The sequence below is a fragment of the Hydra vulgaris genome, chromosome 09, assembly GCF_038396675.1.
Source record: "Hydra vulgaris chromosome 09, alternate assembly HydraT2T_AEP".
Taxonomy (NCBI): Eukaryota; Metazoa; Cnidaria; class Hydrozoa; order Anthoathecata; family Hydridae; genus Hydra; species Hydra vulgaris.
Window position 1 is genome coordinate 52,850,182 of NC_088928.1, and position 16,992 is coordinate 52,867,173.

Below are 16,992 nucleotides of genomic sequence, written 5' to 3' on the forward strand. Positions count from 1 at the left end.
TGCAAGACAATAACAGGTATGTTGTCCGGGCCACAAGCTGTAGAAGAGTCTAGGCAGGAAATCACTTTAGATACAGATGCTGGAGTGATATGAATGTCAAGCAATGGATCAACCTGTTTGTTGGCTATATCAGGTAGAACGCAACTAGTGGAATCAAGAGATGATATTGATGAAAAGTTTTTAGCAAACAATTCGGCTTTGTCTTTCGGTGAGGTGACAAAGTCTGAACCATACAAAAGAGGTGGAATTATAGATTTGCCCTTATTATTGATATTATTAAAGATTCTTCAGAAGTCACGAGAGCCTAATTTTTGAGATGAAATATGAGATTTCATGAACTGAGAATAGCAGGTTTTGGCGTTAGATAAATCCTTTTCACAATTGTTTCTAGCAGTAATAAACAGACGTCTGTTTTCTGGAGAATTGTTTTGCTGATAAATATGGAAGTAACAGTTTCAATTGGCAATCGCAGCAGCACAGTGTGAGGAAAACCATGGAGGAGAGTGAGGTTTGACCTGGAATCGTCGAGAGGGAATAAAAGATTCCATGCCAGCCTGAATCCACGAAGTTATGTAAGAAGCACATTTGTCTACAGGAAGTAGAAAGATTTCTACCCAAGGGCCATCACGAAGAAAATCACGGAAAGAATCCCAGTCAGCTTTACTGTAGCTGTAAGAGGTTCGATAATAGGGGTATTCAGGTGATGAAGAAGAATGAGATATTAGTTTTAAAGAGATCAAACTGTGATCAGAAGCACCTAAGGGTGAATGTGGAGAAACTGAGCATTGACTAGGATCAGAAACAAGACATAAATCGAGTAGAGAAGGTAGATGATTCGGGTTGTCAGGAAAGCGAGTTGGAAAGTTGACTATTTGAGTTAGGGATTGAGAAAAGCAAAAGTTGTGGGCTTTAACGCCTGCAGAGTCACCGACACTAGAGCCAAGCCATTCAGAGTGGTGAGCATTAAAGTCACCGACAACAACTATATTAGCTGATGGATAAAGAGAGAGGGCTTGGTTAATATGATCAGAAATAACATCAAAAAGAGTGCAGTCTTGAGATGAAGGAGACCGATATAGAACAAAGAGAAAGGCAATAGAGTGAAGTGGTGCTAAACGAAAGCACATAAAAGAATAGTCTGTGGATTCAAACCTAGTTTCACGACAAATGGGTGAATTCTTACGAATGTAAATGCCTAGGCCAAGTATGTGACTATTGGAGTCTTTATGAATTAGAGGAAGATAACCATCAACACTAAGATCACAAGATGAGACAGCCGAACTCAAATTAGTCTCACAAAGAGCAAGTAGGTCTGGTGAACTTTGCAAGAGATAAGACTCAACAGAAAAAAAGTTACTTTGAAGACCACAAATATTAGTGAATGATAGGTTTAGAGAACTTGGTGATGATGATGGTTTTTTGTGTTTTATAGTTTTTGGTACTTTATTCATTTTTAAATTAGATTGAAGAACTTGACTCAAAGCATAGATAATACTCAGAACACCGTTTAATAGCCCAAGCAATTGCCTCATTACTACTAATAAACCCTAAGCCGTAACAAAGGGTCTTGAAATGTGGCCTCCGCAATGCACACCAAAAGTACAAACAGGGACACCATTCATGCGCAACATGGCACTGTTAATACTTTGATATTTTTCAGCTGTTGATGGAATCAGCCTCTCTGAGAGCTACCACAGAGTTCGGGAAACCTGACTACCAGCCAGCCTCAGAACCATAAAACTGAGTTTTAGAGCTGTACCCTCATAAGGAGATAATAGAATGAGTTGCCTAGTCATAAAAACAGTGACACAAGCAAACCCATGCATTGAGTCAAGAAGATCCAGCATTCAACATCCTAAACTGGAAACAATGTATTAAAAGTACATCTGCGCCAGCCTAATAGATGAAGAAGGGAAGACTTCCCTTAGTATTGTAGTAGTTTTCATAAAAGTTGATTTAATAAACAGCATTAAAATATCAAAATATTAACAGTGCCATTTTGTGGATGAATGATATTCTTGTTAGTGTATTTGGTGTGTCATATCCACAAAATATTGTAAACACAACTACTTTTCAATAACCACAATTATAATAATTAATAAAAAATATAACTAATTACAGCAATCACAAATAAATAGATAACAACAAGTTTTTTCAATGTTCATGAGATCACCAAAAATATTTTACATGTACTATTTACTAAGAACCAGATTTACAGAGTTACAATAATCCTCCACCTATAATAATATATATTGCTGTTTACATAATAAGCTGGTTTACTAGAGGTTCAACCTAATCTTTGATTCTTTGTAGAAATGGGTTTAGGAAATGTCCAAGTTGTTTGCATAATCTCTTGGAATTAATACTTTTGCTCATCTTGCCATGCTCTTCGCATATTTTTGCTTGGAACTGATGCATCAACTGTTTCCAGTATTTGATCTGAATTGCTTAACAAAGGAATGTTTATGTCATCTGAAATTTTAACTGAAGAAGTGATACAAGCTTTTCAAAAACAATTTATGATTTGATCTACATGTCATATCTGGATACGATCATACTACATCGACTCTTTGTAGTTGACATTTTTCTAATTGCTGATATAGTAATAGCTGAAATCCATTCCTCACCTTTACTATAATTTCTTACCTAAACTGGATTTTCTGGTTGGAAAAAACAAATTTTATTACTAGTAACACCAGATCGTTTCATTTTATATTTTGATGCTGATTTTAGGACGTAGCATTGACAATTTTTCTTAATCTTCTGCCTAATGAAGGTTTAGCCAGAGAAACTCCAGTTTTTAGAATGTGGTGTTAGACAGTACTTAAACAGGAACCGACACAACTGTGTCTCAATATCAATTCCCCAAAAGGTTTTAAACAAGTTCTTGAATGTTTGCACGTTTGCTTTGCTTGCCGTTTCGATGCTAGATGATAAGATGCAGAATAGATTTGTTTGATGCTATTTAAATACAAAAACTGCTAATATGCTTCACTGGAGAGCCTAAATCTTTTGCCACTGACAATTACTCGAGGTATGCAATGCGTTGAAAACAATCTACTGAGCACTTTAATTGTTTCTTTTGCTTTAGTACTGCTGACAATATCTACTTCAATCTATTTTGAGTAACTGTCTGCTACTACTAGAAATATTTTCATTTATTGGACCTGCATGATCAATATGCAACCTCTCCCATCATCTGTTTGGATATTCCAAAGAATAAGACAGTTGTTGGATTCTTTTGATTCCATTGACATGTCTCACAATTCTTTACTTTGTCTTCAATTTCAGAAACAATCCCAGATCACCACATAACTTCTTCTTAAAGCTTTTATTTTACTCCTGGATAAACCTCGTGTAACTTTTCCAATTGTTTCTCATAACACTTTTGACACCACCACTCTTCACCCCCTACAACATAGTTTTAAACTGATCTATGATTTATGTACTAAGTAAAATTCTAAGAAAAAGAAATATAAGAAACAAAAAGAATGGAATTGAGTAAAGAGGTGCATATAAAAACCTAATTTAACAATAAATAGGTGAATTGGTAAATATATGCCCAGTACAAGCATGTGACTTTGCAAATCAAATAATAATAACCATTAACTCCATATCAAAATTTTAAATTGCAAATAAATTAGTCTCAAAAAGGACAAGTAGGTCTGGTGAGTGCAAAAAGTAGCTTCAACACAAAAAGTTTCTTTGAAGACCACAAATATTTGTAAAGGATAAATTGAAACAATTTTGTGTAATTTTTTATTTAACAAATTTTCACAATTAGAACAACAATGTCTAATCACTTGTTTGGAGCAGGTGCAGCTGTTTAGAGCAGGTGCAGCTGTTTAAGTTTTAGGGAAGAAGCATATAAGATTATGCTAGAATAAATATTAGTTTATAAATATAAAAAGATGTTGGAAAGATGTCGAGTATAAAAAAAAGGTAAAGAACAGTGGTCATAGGGTATAAATGAGTGTATTATTGTTTGCAGCTAGAGTAAAAGCTCTAGTATTTATCTATTTTGCACAAAACAGGCTGTTAAGCGCTAATGCAGTGCTGAACCTCATTATAAATAATTATTATCATTTATTATTATTTTTTGATACGCATTTTTACACTCTTTTCAGGTTTTTAAAAAACCAAAAATAAAATTATTTGAAGCTGCTTAACTGAAGGATTACCACAAAAATTACTAATGAAATTTAAATTCGTTATTTTAAAAAGATTATATTTCTTTATTATTCATTTCTTAAAAAATATTTAATACATAATAAGTTTTTGTTTATTTTATCACAATTTAGTTTTTTGTTGTTGTTTTTTTACGTATCAAACGTTTTATGTATTAAATTTTTTTATGCCAATTACGCCAATAGTATGCAAAATACTTGAAGGAGTTACAAAAATGAAATGCAAAAATTTTTTGAAATCTGATCACAAAATGCCAACATGGTTTTGAGAAACAGAAATCATGTACCACAAATCTTTTAGAGAATCAATTATATCACACACAATTTATCAAAAAATATACCTGTAGATGTTATAATGCTAGATTTTGCAAAAGCATTTGATACCATGCCACACAAACAGCTTATGTTAAAATTGAAATTTTAAGCTGAATTGTTGCATTTTTGAATAATCAAATACAAAGAGTGGTTCAAGGTGATGCAGTGTCAACATGGAGAAACGTATTAGGTGGTGTTCTCCGAGATCCATTCTAGAGCCATTCCTTTTTGTAGCATACATCAATGACATACCAGAGAAAATCAAAAGCACTGTAAAAATATATGCAGATGACACCAAAATCTTATCAAATTCAATTGAGGAAGCTAAATTGATTCAAAGAGATTTAAATAATATAGTAAATGTGTAGTTAAGCATTAGGGTAAAAACAACATAAAATTCAATTATACAGTTAATGGATCAGAAATTAATGATTCGACAAATGAGTGTAATCTTGGTGTAAATTTTAATACTGAAATGGAAGAAAAACATAGTAACATGTTCATCAAAAGCAAATGCAATAATGGGGATGATAAAAAACACCTTTATCCATTCAAGTCAGCATCTTGTCAAGGAATTATACACAACTTTTATTAGACCTCTGATTAAATTTGCAGCATAAGTTTGGTCACCTAACTACAAAGGTGACATTGAAATATTAGAAAGAGTACAGCTTAGAATGACAAGGATGGCAAAGAACATAACAAGAAGTCTGCAGTACCAATATCGTTTTACAGACACTAAATTTAACAACATTGATAGAAAGAAGACCAAGCGGAGATCTTATTCAAGTATTTAAAATTTTCAATAAGATCGAAAAAGTAGAATTTTTAAACAAAGTTTCTTAAAATCACGCAGAGGTCACAATAAAAAATACAGTAGAGAACAAACCAAGTTTATACTGAGAAACAAATTCATTATAAACAGAACAGCAAATTTACAGAACACATTGCCTTTGGAAATCGTCAATTCAACAAATGTAAACAACTTCAAAAACAAATTAGACGTTTATTTTGCATCAAAAATTAATTTAAAAACTATTTTTGTTTAAATTTTTTGGATTGAGTTGTTTTCAAAAGCTGTCAAAGTGAGTTTTGAACTCATTCGCTGTTAACGCAGCTACAGTTTAACTACTACTACTACTACACTACTACTACTACTACTACTACTACTACTACTACTACTACTACTACTACTACTACTACTACTACTACTACTACTACTACTACTACTACTACTACTACTACTACTACTACTACTAATATTTCTACTACTACTACTAATACTACTACTACTCAGACTTGACAGGAATGGCATGCAATCGCACGCTGTAACTGACCACACTTAAAAATTTTTTCTATACATTTTGGCCACAATTTTGATGTTTTAATAACTTTACAATTTTGATGTTTTAACAATTTAAATGCAATAAAAAAACTGTTACATTTTGAATAACTTTTAATTGATGATCTTTTCTAAAAATTTTACTTAATGCAAGGCTTTAAATAAAATAAACTTAAATTAATTCTAATGATTGTTTAAAATAAACACATTTTGTGTAATTTAACAAAAAAAGTTGTACTTAAATTTTTTTATGTAGGCATGTATTTTTAATGATAAATTAAAATGAAAAATTGAAACTATTTTTCTGTCTTTTTAAAAAATTTTTAAAAGATTATTTTTTTAAGTTAAACTTTTAGTTATGAATCAGTTAACTTACATCTTCCAATGAAATAGTTTAACTGCTTTATTATTTTTTTTTTCTTTCTTTTTTTTTTTTTTGTTTCTCTGTTTAAAAAGAATTGCTTAAAAGTTTTTTTTAAAAAAAACCATTTACAAATCAGAGCATGAAATGATTAAAATTATTATATTAAAGTCTACATTGTTTTTTTAAACAATTTAAAAAATGTTAAGAGGGCATCCTTAAAGTACATATGCAGTAAAACCACTGATTTAGACCCCCCCCCCCTCTTCCTTGTACGAACCTGTAGCTTTCAAAGACCCCCCCCCCCTCTCCGTGTACATACACAATTTTTTTTTTTCAAAATTAACTCCATTTCTCTTTTCTCTCCTCATTATTTATATGAAATTAAAAAAAATTGTGACTGAAGTCAGAAAAAAAACACAATTCTGATTTGTTACAGATGTGAAATTCCATGTTTAAAAAAAATAAAATCATGTTTAGGAGAAATAGACAAATTGCATATGTACTAACTGTCTTCAAAACCCCTCCCCTCCTTGTATATGTTTGTACGCTTTCAGGAAACCCCCTCCCCCATACCTGCATACATAATTTATGGATGGCCCCTTATACAATTAAAAAAAAATTATTTTTTTCTTTTCAATAATTTATATGAAATTTGTCTAATCCTTAAAAACTAATTTGTAAAAACGTTTTGTGTTACTTTAATAAAACGTTTCTAAAGGTAACTTATTTAGTTATCTAGAGATAACTTATTTATTTAAGTAATTTATTTCAAATGTAATTAAAAACGTAAAAAAACTGGAGTTAGAGTTTTATGAGTTTTATTTTAAAGCCTATATAATTCATTTTTCATAAGGAATTGTTTTTGTTTTTCTTTAGTTGTTTTTTTTTAATTTTTTTCCTAGTTTAAGTATATCTTAGCATTTCTTTTTTCAGCGCATTTCTGAAATATTTAAATCATCAAAACATCTGAACAGTTGTGGTCAACAAAAAAAATCAAAAGAAAAAATTAACAAAAAAAAAAGTTGTGTGTCAACAAAAAAAATCATTTGCGTGGTCAGCAATAGCGCTCGATCGCATGCCATTCCTGTCTAAGCCTGTCTACTAATACTACTACGCATTATTAGAATTATTTATTATTATATTATTAATTAGAAAACATAGTTTGTGTTCATAAACAAAACTTATGTTGTACGAACTTCAAAAGATCTTAAATGAGAAAGAAAAAGATTTAATTCCATTGTTGACAAAAATTCTTTTAAACATAGCCATTTCTGCTTTCTTACAATAAATAATGATGTTTTATGGTTGCTTTTACACAATTATGATAGAGAATTTTGTAAAGTCTTAACATTTTGTGTGACAAACTAGTTTGCAAATAAATAAAAAGGAAATAATTATTTCTTTAAAAAATATTGGAAAATCATTTTATATTCTTCAAAGTTAAATTTAAATTGATAATTTTTAAAACCATATTCAAATTAAAGTTTTATATTAAAAATAAAATTTATGTAATTGTCTGTTGTTTTTTTTAATCAAAAAATTAAATTAAAATGAAAACAAATGCAGTTAACATTTTTTTTACAACAATTAACTTAATGTAAATAAACGCCACATAAATCATACCAAAAAACAATTTAAATGTTCCAAATGATTAAAGATTTTGTTAAATATAAATCACCATTTCATATGTAAAATGTGCACTGCATAATGCTTCATAACCAGGCCTGAATTTATATATCTATTCAGTAGGCTCTAGATGTATTTCAGGCATTTAAAAATGGCTTTACAAACACAGGGCAAAACAAATAGCTTTTTTTTTACTGGTACTGCCCAAACTATCATTAGATAAGGCACTGTAATGGTAAAAAAAAAAAGTTGAAATCAACATTTCAAGTTATTTTGAAAAATTATTTGAATATATGTAATCAAGGTACCTTATTCATATTTTTAATAATTAAAGAACTTGACTCAAAGGCTCCTTATAAGGCTGCACACTGCACACCAAAAACACTAACATGGACACCTTAAATGCACAATATGGCACTGTTTATACTGATACTTTACAGTCAGAATTAAATTCTCTGAGCTTTTGCCAACAAAAGCAAATTCTATAAGACAGCAAGAAATGAGGCGAGTTATACTAGATTACATGTTCCCAGTAGCAGGGTGATTGTGATAGTCATAACCTGATTTATGTGGTAGTGGTGTAGTGGTAAAGCGTTCACTTCATAAGCAAGAGGTTCCGAGTTCTATCCCCACCACGTCCCTGGTAGTACCGCGCTCAACTTAATTCTCTGTGCAGCGGCCTTTCATCAAGGTTCGTGTTTCGGAATTATAGAGTTGAGAGAGGGTTATAACCACTATTAAGTAGCCTACTCATCTGTAGTGGCCTTCTCGGCCTTGAGGAGGTGAATAACAAAAAAACAAAAAAAAATTTGAATTTACAACAACTTTGAGGTTGCCATGATCCTTAACCTAACCTGAATTCACAAGTCTTAAACGGACTTGAGCTTACAATAATAATAGAAAAATCTAATCAGAGTTCACAATAATTACCTGTAGTCAGGCAGCATTAAAAATTTTTGATTGTAATTTTTTTACACTCTTGATAAATTATTTAGGTTAAACATCAATCCATAATTGCATTAAAGCAAAAGAAAAAAATCAAATGCTTGTAGTGAAAAAATTGTATGCAGTCACATGAAAAAAACTTCACAAAATTCAGGTAAATACTAAACCCCCTTAATTAAGATAGCACTTGACAAATTTTTAAATCTTAATACTCACTTTATAAAAACTTTTGAGAAATTTATATCTAGGCTTCAACTACTAATCAAAATATGGTTTTAAAAAAAAAATGCAACTAGAAATTTTTACCCAAATGACTCTTCCAATACCTACAGCATCATACTGAAACCAAAATCAAATTGACTCAAAATACATCTTTTCTTTTAAGCATTTAGTAAAAGATATAATTGCTTCTGATTAAAAAACAGTTATATTCCCAAACCTTGGAAAATTATAGATCTGTATGATTGTACCTAGTGTTTCACAAGGAGATTAAATACATTTTGAAGACTTATTAATTTTTAATCCTACTATTATTTTTATATTTTAAACCTCTATCTCTTAGATTTAAGTTTTTCAGGTAGATTTTTAATAAATAATATTTTATTATAAATAAATAATAAAAACTTAATTGATATTTGATACCATTTTCGAATATAAAAATTATCAGTGATGAAATAGAAAAAGAAAAAAACAAAAACAGAAATACAATGATACAAAACAATGAGCACTTGTTATAGTAAGAATGTAAATATATTTAAGATTTAACATCACATAACAAAAATTGTCACACATAACAGAACTCATCACACATAACAGAACTCATCACACACGACACAGAACTCATCACACATGTAGTATAACTCATCATACATGTGTATAATTTATTTATATGTAAGTTTTTGAAACCATGATAAAATAAAATATAATTTACAAACATTAACTAATAAAAAAATGATTGTTCCAGCCATATGTAATGAGCAAGGTTGTAATCAAATTTAAAATTCAAAATTATATCTGTGTACTCATCAGCTATGCATAATCATAGATGATAACAAACTGTAATATTAATTTATCAATATTGAAATATCAGCATATTATAATTTATTTTTTTTAACACTTCTTTTTTTATACATTCCAAGCCTTCTTGCATATGCGTGCTGTTTTTTGTCTTGTTTTTCAGACAATCCAAATCACTTACCTTCACCCCTTGATTTGTTTTTAATCTTTTATGCTAGCTTGTGGTCAATTTTTCCTTGTTTTCTATTTTATTGGTTTAACAGCTTGTTTTCAGAAACAATGAAGCTGTGTCTGAGCAAGATGGTGTAAGTGCTGCGGAGGCTGCTAAAGTTGATGAAGGTAGATTAAACGTTTGTGCGATTGCATGAAAGTGTGTAAAAAATCTACCACTCTTGTACAGCAGTTTGAGCAACGGTGGAAAACTTTGTTTTAACTTTGTGGGAAAAAAAGTTTCAAAAACAAAGAAAGTAACCAGACTCAAAAACCAGTTACTTTAGTGGAATACATACAGCCATAGAAGCCTTAGGGAAGAAGGAGAAAAGATTATATTAGAGTAGGAGTTACCTAAAAACAATTAAAAGCTGTTGGAGAGATGTCCAGTATAAAATCACAAAATCTAAGCAAAGATTAATTAATAATAATTATTTACGTATATTTTACCAATAACATAGTAGACTAAAAGGAAGGGGGCAGGTAGAACTAAGCGCACTGAGCAATATGTTAAAAAGCAACAGGTATGTAAAATTACAAAGAGCTAAAAGATTTGGGATAAAAACGTACAGGAATAGAAAGGTAATATGAAATAATTAAGGCTTTGCAAAAAATATGTAGATGGTATGGCATAATTGAAGCCTAAAAACTATGTACATATGTGAGTGCACCTTACTTAGAAAATACAATGAGAGACTTAAATGGCATAAGGAATCTAAATCTAAAAAGATATGTATCATTCAAAAATATACAACAGAAAGATTTTTTATATAAAAAAAGAAAAGATAAATGGTTACAAAGCAAATATACAAGCAGCAGTATTAAAAATATAAAAAAATGAAAAATGGCACGCATCTCCTAGGAAGGCTTGCATTCAATTATTTGCTTTTGAACTTTTGAACTTTTTGAACTTACTGTAAAAAATCGATAAACTTCAGCTTCCTTATAGCAAGGTATCATCCGTAATCCATAATATTCAAAATGATAAATGGTACCTACATTTAGTTATAAATCTATTATCTAAAACAAAATTTAAATAATAATTTAATAATTTATTATTTATAATTTTTATTTAGGTATTTAAACAGAAAAATTTTGTCTACGTAATAAAATATAAAAATATGGGAATAAGTATTTTATTTAACAGTTCTATAATATACTATAATATATTACAATAATATTTAAGATTTTAAAATATTCTATAAGTTAAAACTTTTGTTTAATTAACGCTTATATGAAGAATAAAAACAGCTGTTGTTAAGAAAGCAGAATAGAAAAAATCTTTTTTCAGGATAAACAAGTTTAGTGATTTCATTTAATATTTTTTGTTAATAAAAAAAAACACAAATTATATTAATTATTATGTTGTAAGTTATAAATAACATCATTATATGAAGATTTAAAAGATTTACAGATTTAAGTTTATATAACATTTTATGTTAAAACTGCTTTTTCATATAATAATTATTTATTTTTAGAGTCCATTGAACTCCATGCTTTTCGTAATCGCAAAGCATGGAATATACCAACAATTTGCCATGTCAAGCCACATGCAATAATTGCCATCTTCATTGGAGAGTCACGCCAACTATCTGGAACATTTTTGAAATCAGACATATCAACCTGCACTTTTTTTATTGATGCATACAAACCAAAAATCAGTGGAGCTATCCCAAACAAAATATTACCATAAATATAAATGCTTAACTTCTTATTGTCATTTTTAGCTAATGACTTTAAACCAACAAATGCAGATATTCCACTTAAAACCCAAACCATTTCCCATTTTTCAAATGGTAAAAAATATTTATAACCAAGAGCTAGCACAATAAACTTTCCAAGTAACAAAATGGTCATTAAAATATGAGGAATCATGCTTTTTCGAACCTTGGTTTTTAACGCAGCACTTTTTTTATAATGACTAGCAATACTTTCTCTGTTTGAGAAATCTGATCCGTCAGTTCCTTCTGCTCGAGGTCCTGATCGTGATGCCATATTTTACTATATATAATTTAAAAATAAAAGAAATTATTTTATATAAAAACTTCTGCAAAAAACATGAATAAATGCAAAGTGTTTGTATTTAAAAAAAGATCACAATGGTCTTTGTCAACTTTTTTAACAAAAAAATATTATAGTAAAAATAATACAACTAAATACAACAAAAAAGTATAAACATTTAAATCATACTTATTGAGTTATCTGAATTACTTTTTAAATAAAATTTAATTATATTAATAAACTTATCTACTTAAGTAAAACTTATATTTTTTAATACTTGATGCTTATTGATACTAAAAAAATATTCCTGTTTTTATATTTCTTTTTTCTATTTAAAAAACGAAAAAAACAAATTAAAATAAAATTTTGTTTGTTTTACTTTTTTTAATGTTTTGTAAATATAGAAAATAACAGCTTTAACAAAAAAAAAGACAAAACTCATATAGTATTATTACTGTAATGTATTACTATGTATTAATATACTAATATACATATTGTATTCTTTTATCAAAAGTAATACTTTAAACAAATAAAACTATAAAACAAATTTAATATATATAAATATTTTTAAAAAATAAACATTTAACACATTAAAAAGAAATAAAAACTTTATTTCTGTTAAACATTTCTATGATAAATTTTTTTCTTTTTATGTTCATTACCATAATAAACATATATAAACATTATGTATGTATATATATATATATATATATATATATATATATATATATATATATATATATGTATATATATATATATATATATATATATATATATATATATATATATATATATATATATACATATATATATATATATATATATATATATATATATATATATATATATATATATATATATATATATATATATATATATATATATATATATATATATATACACACACACACACACAAAGAATATACTCAAGCAATTTATAGACAGGATTTAATAACAAAATTTAAATAAAAACAAAAGGTGAAAATAAAAAAATAAAAATAAAATTTTTTGTTTAAAAAAACAAACTTTATGCTAACAAACTTAGAGTAATACAAAATATAAAATGTTAACTAGAAATTAAAAAAAGCAAGTTATAAGAAGATTAAATTGTGACTTTCAAAAATAATTTGTATATACATTTTTATATAGTCTATATATATGTAGTCTTTTTATTCTTTCTGCAAAGTGGTCGACTTATTACAATTTTACTCAATATTAAAGATATCATATGATTAAAAATATCATACAATTAAAGATATATAAAAAAGCAATATTAAACTGAACAAACTTTATGGTGATACATCTTCCAGTGTACTAGTTGACAGCTTTTCGAACAATATACAGTAAGTTTACATCTGGAGCATTTCTTAAACTTTGTTGTTTTCTGTAATTGCAAGCAATCTAAATTAGAGCACATCAAAATCCTATCTATTTGAGACTTAATAAACTTTTGCCTGCCTATAGTTCGACCATCTTGCTTTAAAAATATAATATCATCATAAGTCAATGCTGCTAGCTCATTGAAATCCTCATCCAATGCATACTTTTCTCCAATATCAAGAACAAACTTGCCAACATCAAGATCAACAAGGTCTTTTTTACAATTTTCCGTACCATCACATAACAAGCCAAAGCAACAAATAATTGACTTTAAAGATTCTTCTGAATAATTTGAACTATTACTTAAAACAGCTAATAAACTTACAATGATTCTAAGTTCATGAATTTTTTCAAAGAAATCATCTGGAGCACCAACAAGTGCAGAAGATAAAAAATTTATTGTTGCTTTTACAAGCTTACCATTATTTGTTTGATTTGCTAACAACAAAGCTGTTTTAAAAGAAACAAGAATAGTTTTATCTCTCCAAACATATTTTTGTGCAATAGGAGAGAAAAGAGTTAAATTTAGAGAGCTCCATAACAAATACTCAAAACTTGTGTTATTCAAAGAAGCTTGAAGCAAAATTAAAATATCTTTTATGCAATATTCTGCAAACTTTTGTAACTTGGCAAATTCTTTGTCATAACAGTCATTTAAATGCTGCACAGTTGTAATAAATTGTTCAATTTTTTTATGTTTAATATATTCAAGAGCTTCCAAAGCAAATAATTCAGGGTTTGAATTAAAATCTAATAGGTTTGTCATCTATATTTGGATAACAATAACAAGATATAAATTTATTTACAACTATTACATTTAAAGCAAGTATTAAAAAAAATGATGTAAAAAACAATACTAAAATAAATCATAATGATAACTAAATAGAATTCTAAATATTATAAGAAATTGACTGTTTAATATGTTGTCAATCTAACAGCAGTCTAATTAAAAGAATGACACTAAACATTAAAAAAAAATAATAATTAGCAAGACAATTAATAATAAAATTTCTTTATGTAACATTATGTTCAAAAGTAAAATTATGATAAACAGATAAAATTAGTAGTAAGCAAATGATTGATAAAAATGGTGTCATCAAACAAAATTCTAATCATAACATATTAAATATATGTAATTCTGTTCAATAATATTGCTGTAGGTTGTGTATAATATATCTTAACTTTGTTAATCATTTTGCAATACAGCTATTCACGAAACTTTAAATGATTGCTGAATTTTTATCAAGTATGTTTGGTTTTTGTTTAATAAAAAAAAAACTGTATAATGATATCGAATTAATTTTTTTATTTATTAAAGAAAAAGTAATTAGCTTTAAAATGAATATGAACATATTATAAAAATTTTAATATTTAGTTAGAAAAAAACAATTACAAAAAATCTTATAGGAAAAATAAGAAGCACAAAAGTTTAAGTGAATTGCAACATTTGAACAAAAAATTAAAAAAAAAAGCATAACTAATATTAAAGTGTCCTCCTTTGTTTTTATAGCAAAGATAAACTCGTTTATGCATTGATTCAACTAATTTCATGCACATTATGTGAGGTACCTTCAGCCAGTACTCATTCAAAAGTTGCTTCAAATGCTGAGTTGATTGAATTTCATGGTATTTCAGTTGATTGTCGATCCAAGACCAAATATTTTCAATTGGGTTGAGATCTGGTGATCTTGGGCACCAATACATCACATTGAACATTTTTTTAAAAAAATATTCTTTGATTGAGTGAGCTGTGTGAGCTGAAGCCATGTCTTGTTGAAAAATGAATTGCTTGCTTCTGCCATACAAGTGTCTGATTGATGGAACTAAACACGTTTCTAATGTGTTCTTGGTGTATTGATTAATTCGGCCTTCATACAGCTCACAGAAGCCAATGCCTTTGTGAGAAAAACATCCCCAGATGCCAATCGAACCTCCACCGCCTTGTCAACAATGTTGCAAAAACCTGTTTGAATATTTCTCAGTTGCAAATCTTTTGACATAGATTCTTCCCTTGCGATTTATGACTTGAAAATTAGCTTCATCACTCCAAATAACTTTTGCTCACTGTTCTACAGACCAGTCCAGCCTTTCTTTGGACCACACTCATTGTTTACATTTATCCGTGATTGAAAGAATAGGTTTTCTAGCAGCTATATTTGTTCCAATACCTTTGTCCAACAATATTTGTCTCACGAGCTCTCTGCTAACTTTTGGATTATTTTTTGACTCGTTGAAGATTTGTGCTAGCTTTTTGTAGCCTGGGGTTGTAGCTTTTTGAGTCTGGAGTTTTCTCTGTTCATTCTGAATATACCACTTTTGTCACGGTTATTGAGTTTGGATGATTTCCCAGTACGCGGCATGTCAGAGACGTCCTTGGTAAGTTCCCAGGTTTTGATGGTTTCTCAAATGCAATATTCAGAAACGTGAAGTATTTTGCCTATTTGAACATTTGTGTGATTTTTTGTCCTCACCATACCAATAACTTGCCACTTGATCTCACTAGAAACTGATTTTCGACCCATTTCCACACAATTGAAATTAATTTGAAATTTACAATATTTTAAGTTAATTTCACCAGATTTATCATATAATTAGCAATCAATTGATCCTAAATAAAATCCTTTAAACTTTTGTGACACCTCTTAATTTGTATCATCTAGCTTTTAATGAAATTTCTGAGTAAACAGTGATGAGTCAAAACCTACTTGTTTTTATTCTAATAACAAATAACCTATTTACCAAATTGAAAAAAAAATAATAATTTTGATATCTATTTCCGTTAGATTTTTATTTAAGAAAAACTGAAGATTAGATCTTAAAATTCTGTAATCATTTAAACTTTTGTGAATAGCTGTATAATTGAAAAAAGTATGGAGCATTCAAACTTTAAGGCCATGTAACTCTGAAAACACTTATTATCTATCTTTTTTTTTTTTTCATTATCTAAACGCCTCTAACAAGACTGCAAGCGAGCACTGATAAAGTTAGGAGTTACCAGAAAATAAAATAGAGAGTTAGAAAGCTGTTGATAGAAAACTTAAATTGTAGGAGCCAGAAAAACATGAAGATGCAAGAGATTTTCAAAGTTAAACCAAGTAATAGAAAACAAGGAAAAATTGACCACAAGCTAGCATCAGAGATTAAAAGCAAATCAAGGAGTGAAGGTAAGTGATTTGGATTGTTTGAAAAACAAGTCACTAAGTTAACTATATAAAAAAGAGATTGCAAAAAGTTTTGAGCTTTAGAGCTAGCAGAGTGAGTAGTACAAGAGACAAACTATTAAGTGTGATGAGCATTAAAACCACCAATAAAAACAATACTAACTGATAGATAAAGAAAAAGGAACAATTAGATCCAAAATATCATCAAAAAAACTGCATTCTTAAGACAAAAAAGAACAATAAAAACACAGAAAAAAGTGATTGAAGAATGAAGAGTTGCTAAACAGAAACACATAAAAGAATTTTCAGAGGATTCAAACCTGATATCACAACAAATAAGTGAACTGATAAAAAGGTATATGCCTAGACATTTGACTATTGGAGTTTTTGCAAATTAAAGGATAATAACAATCAATGCTGAGATCCAAAAATTAAACAATAAAA

At 28.5% G+C, this 16,992-nt stretch overlaps 2 protein-coding genes across 5 annotated transcripts in view; both read right to left on the bottom strand.

Annotated features, from left to right (window-relative positions):
• The window catches only part of LOC100201608 (kinesin-like protein kif7), a 74,786-nt gene extending 63,757 nt beyond the window's left edge, over nt 1-11,029 (bottom strand). For 3 of the 4 annotated variants that reach the window (XM_065806039.1, XM_065806038.1, XM_065806037.1), the window contains exon 1: nt 10,922-11,028. The gene's annotated coding sequence lies outside the window, so the exon portion shown is untranslated. Of the gene's footprint in view, nt 1-10,921 lie in introns of all 4 variants that reach the window. The other variant, XM_065806036.1, reaches the window with a different exon arrangement.
• A 254-nt stretch (nt 11,030-11,283) lies between these two features.
• On the bottom strand, nt 11,284-12,037 carry LOC100207554 (protein jagunal homolog 1-A). Its single transcript, XM_065806035.1, has one exon. It carries the CDS (start codon nt 11,999-12,001, stop codon nt 11,471-11,473), a length of 531 nt encoding a protein of 176 aa, XP_065662107.1. The 5' UTR covers nt 12,002-12,037; the 3' UTR covers nt 11,284-11,470.
• Nucleotides 12,038-16,992: the final 4,955 nt, after the last annotated feature.

What these genes read in the sequence shown, in the direction of transcription:
- LOC100207554 (XM_065806035.1), bottom strand. Translation starts at nt 12,001, where the DNA reads ATGGCATCACGATCAGGACCTCGAGCAGAAGGAACTGACGGATCAGAT.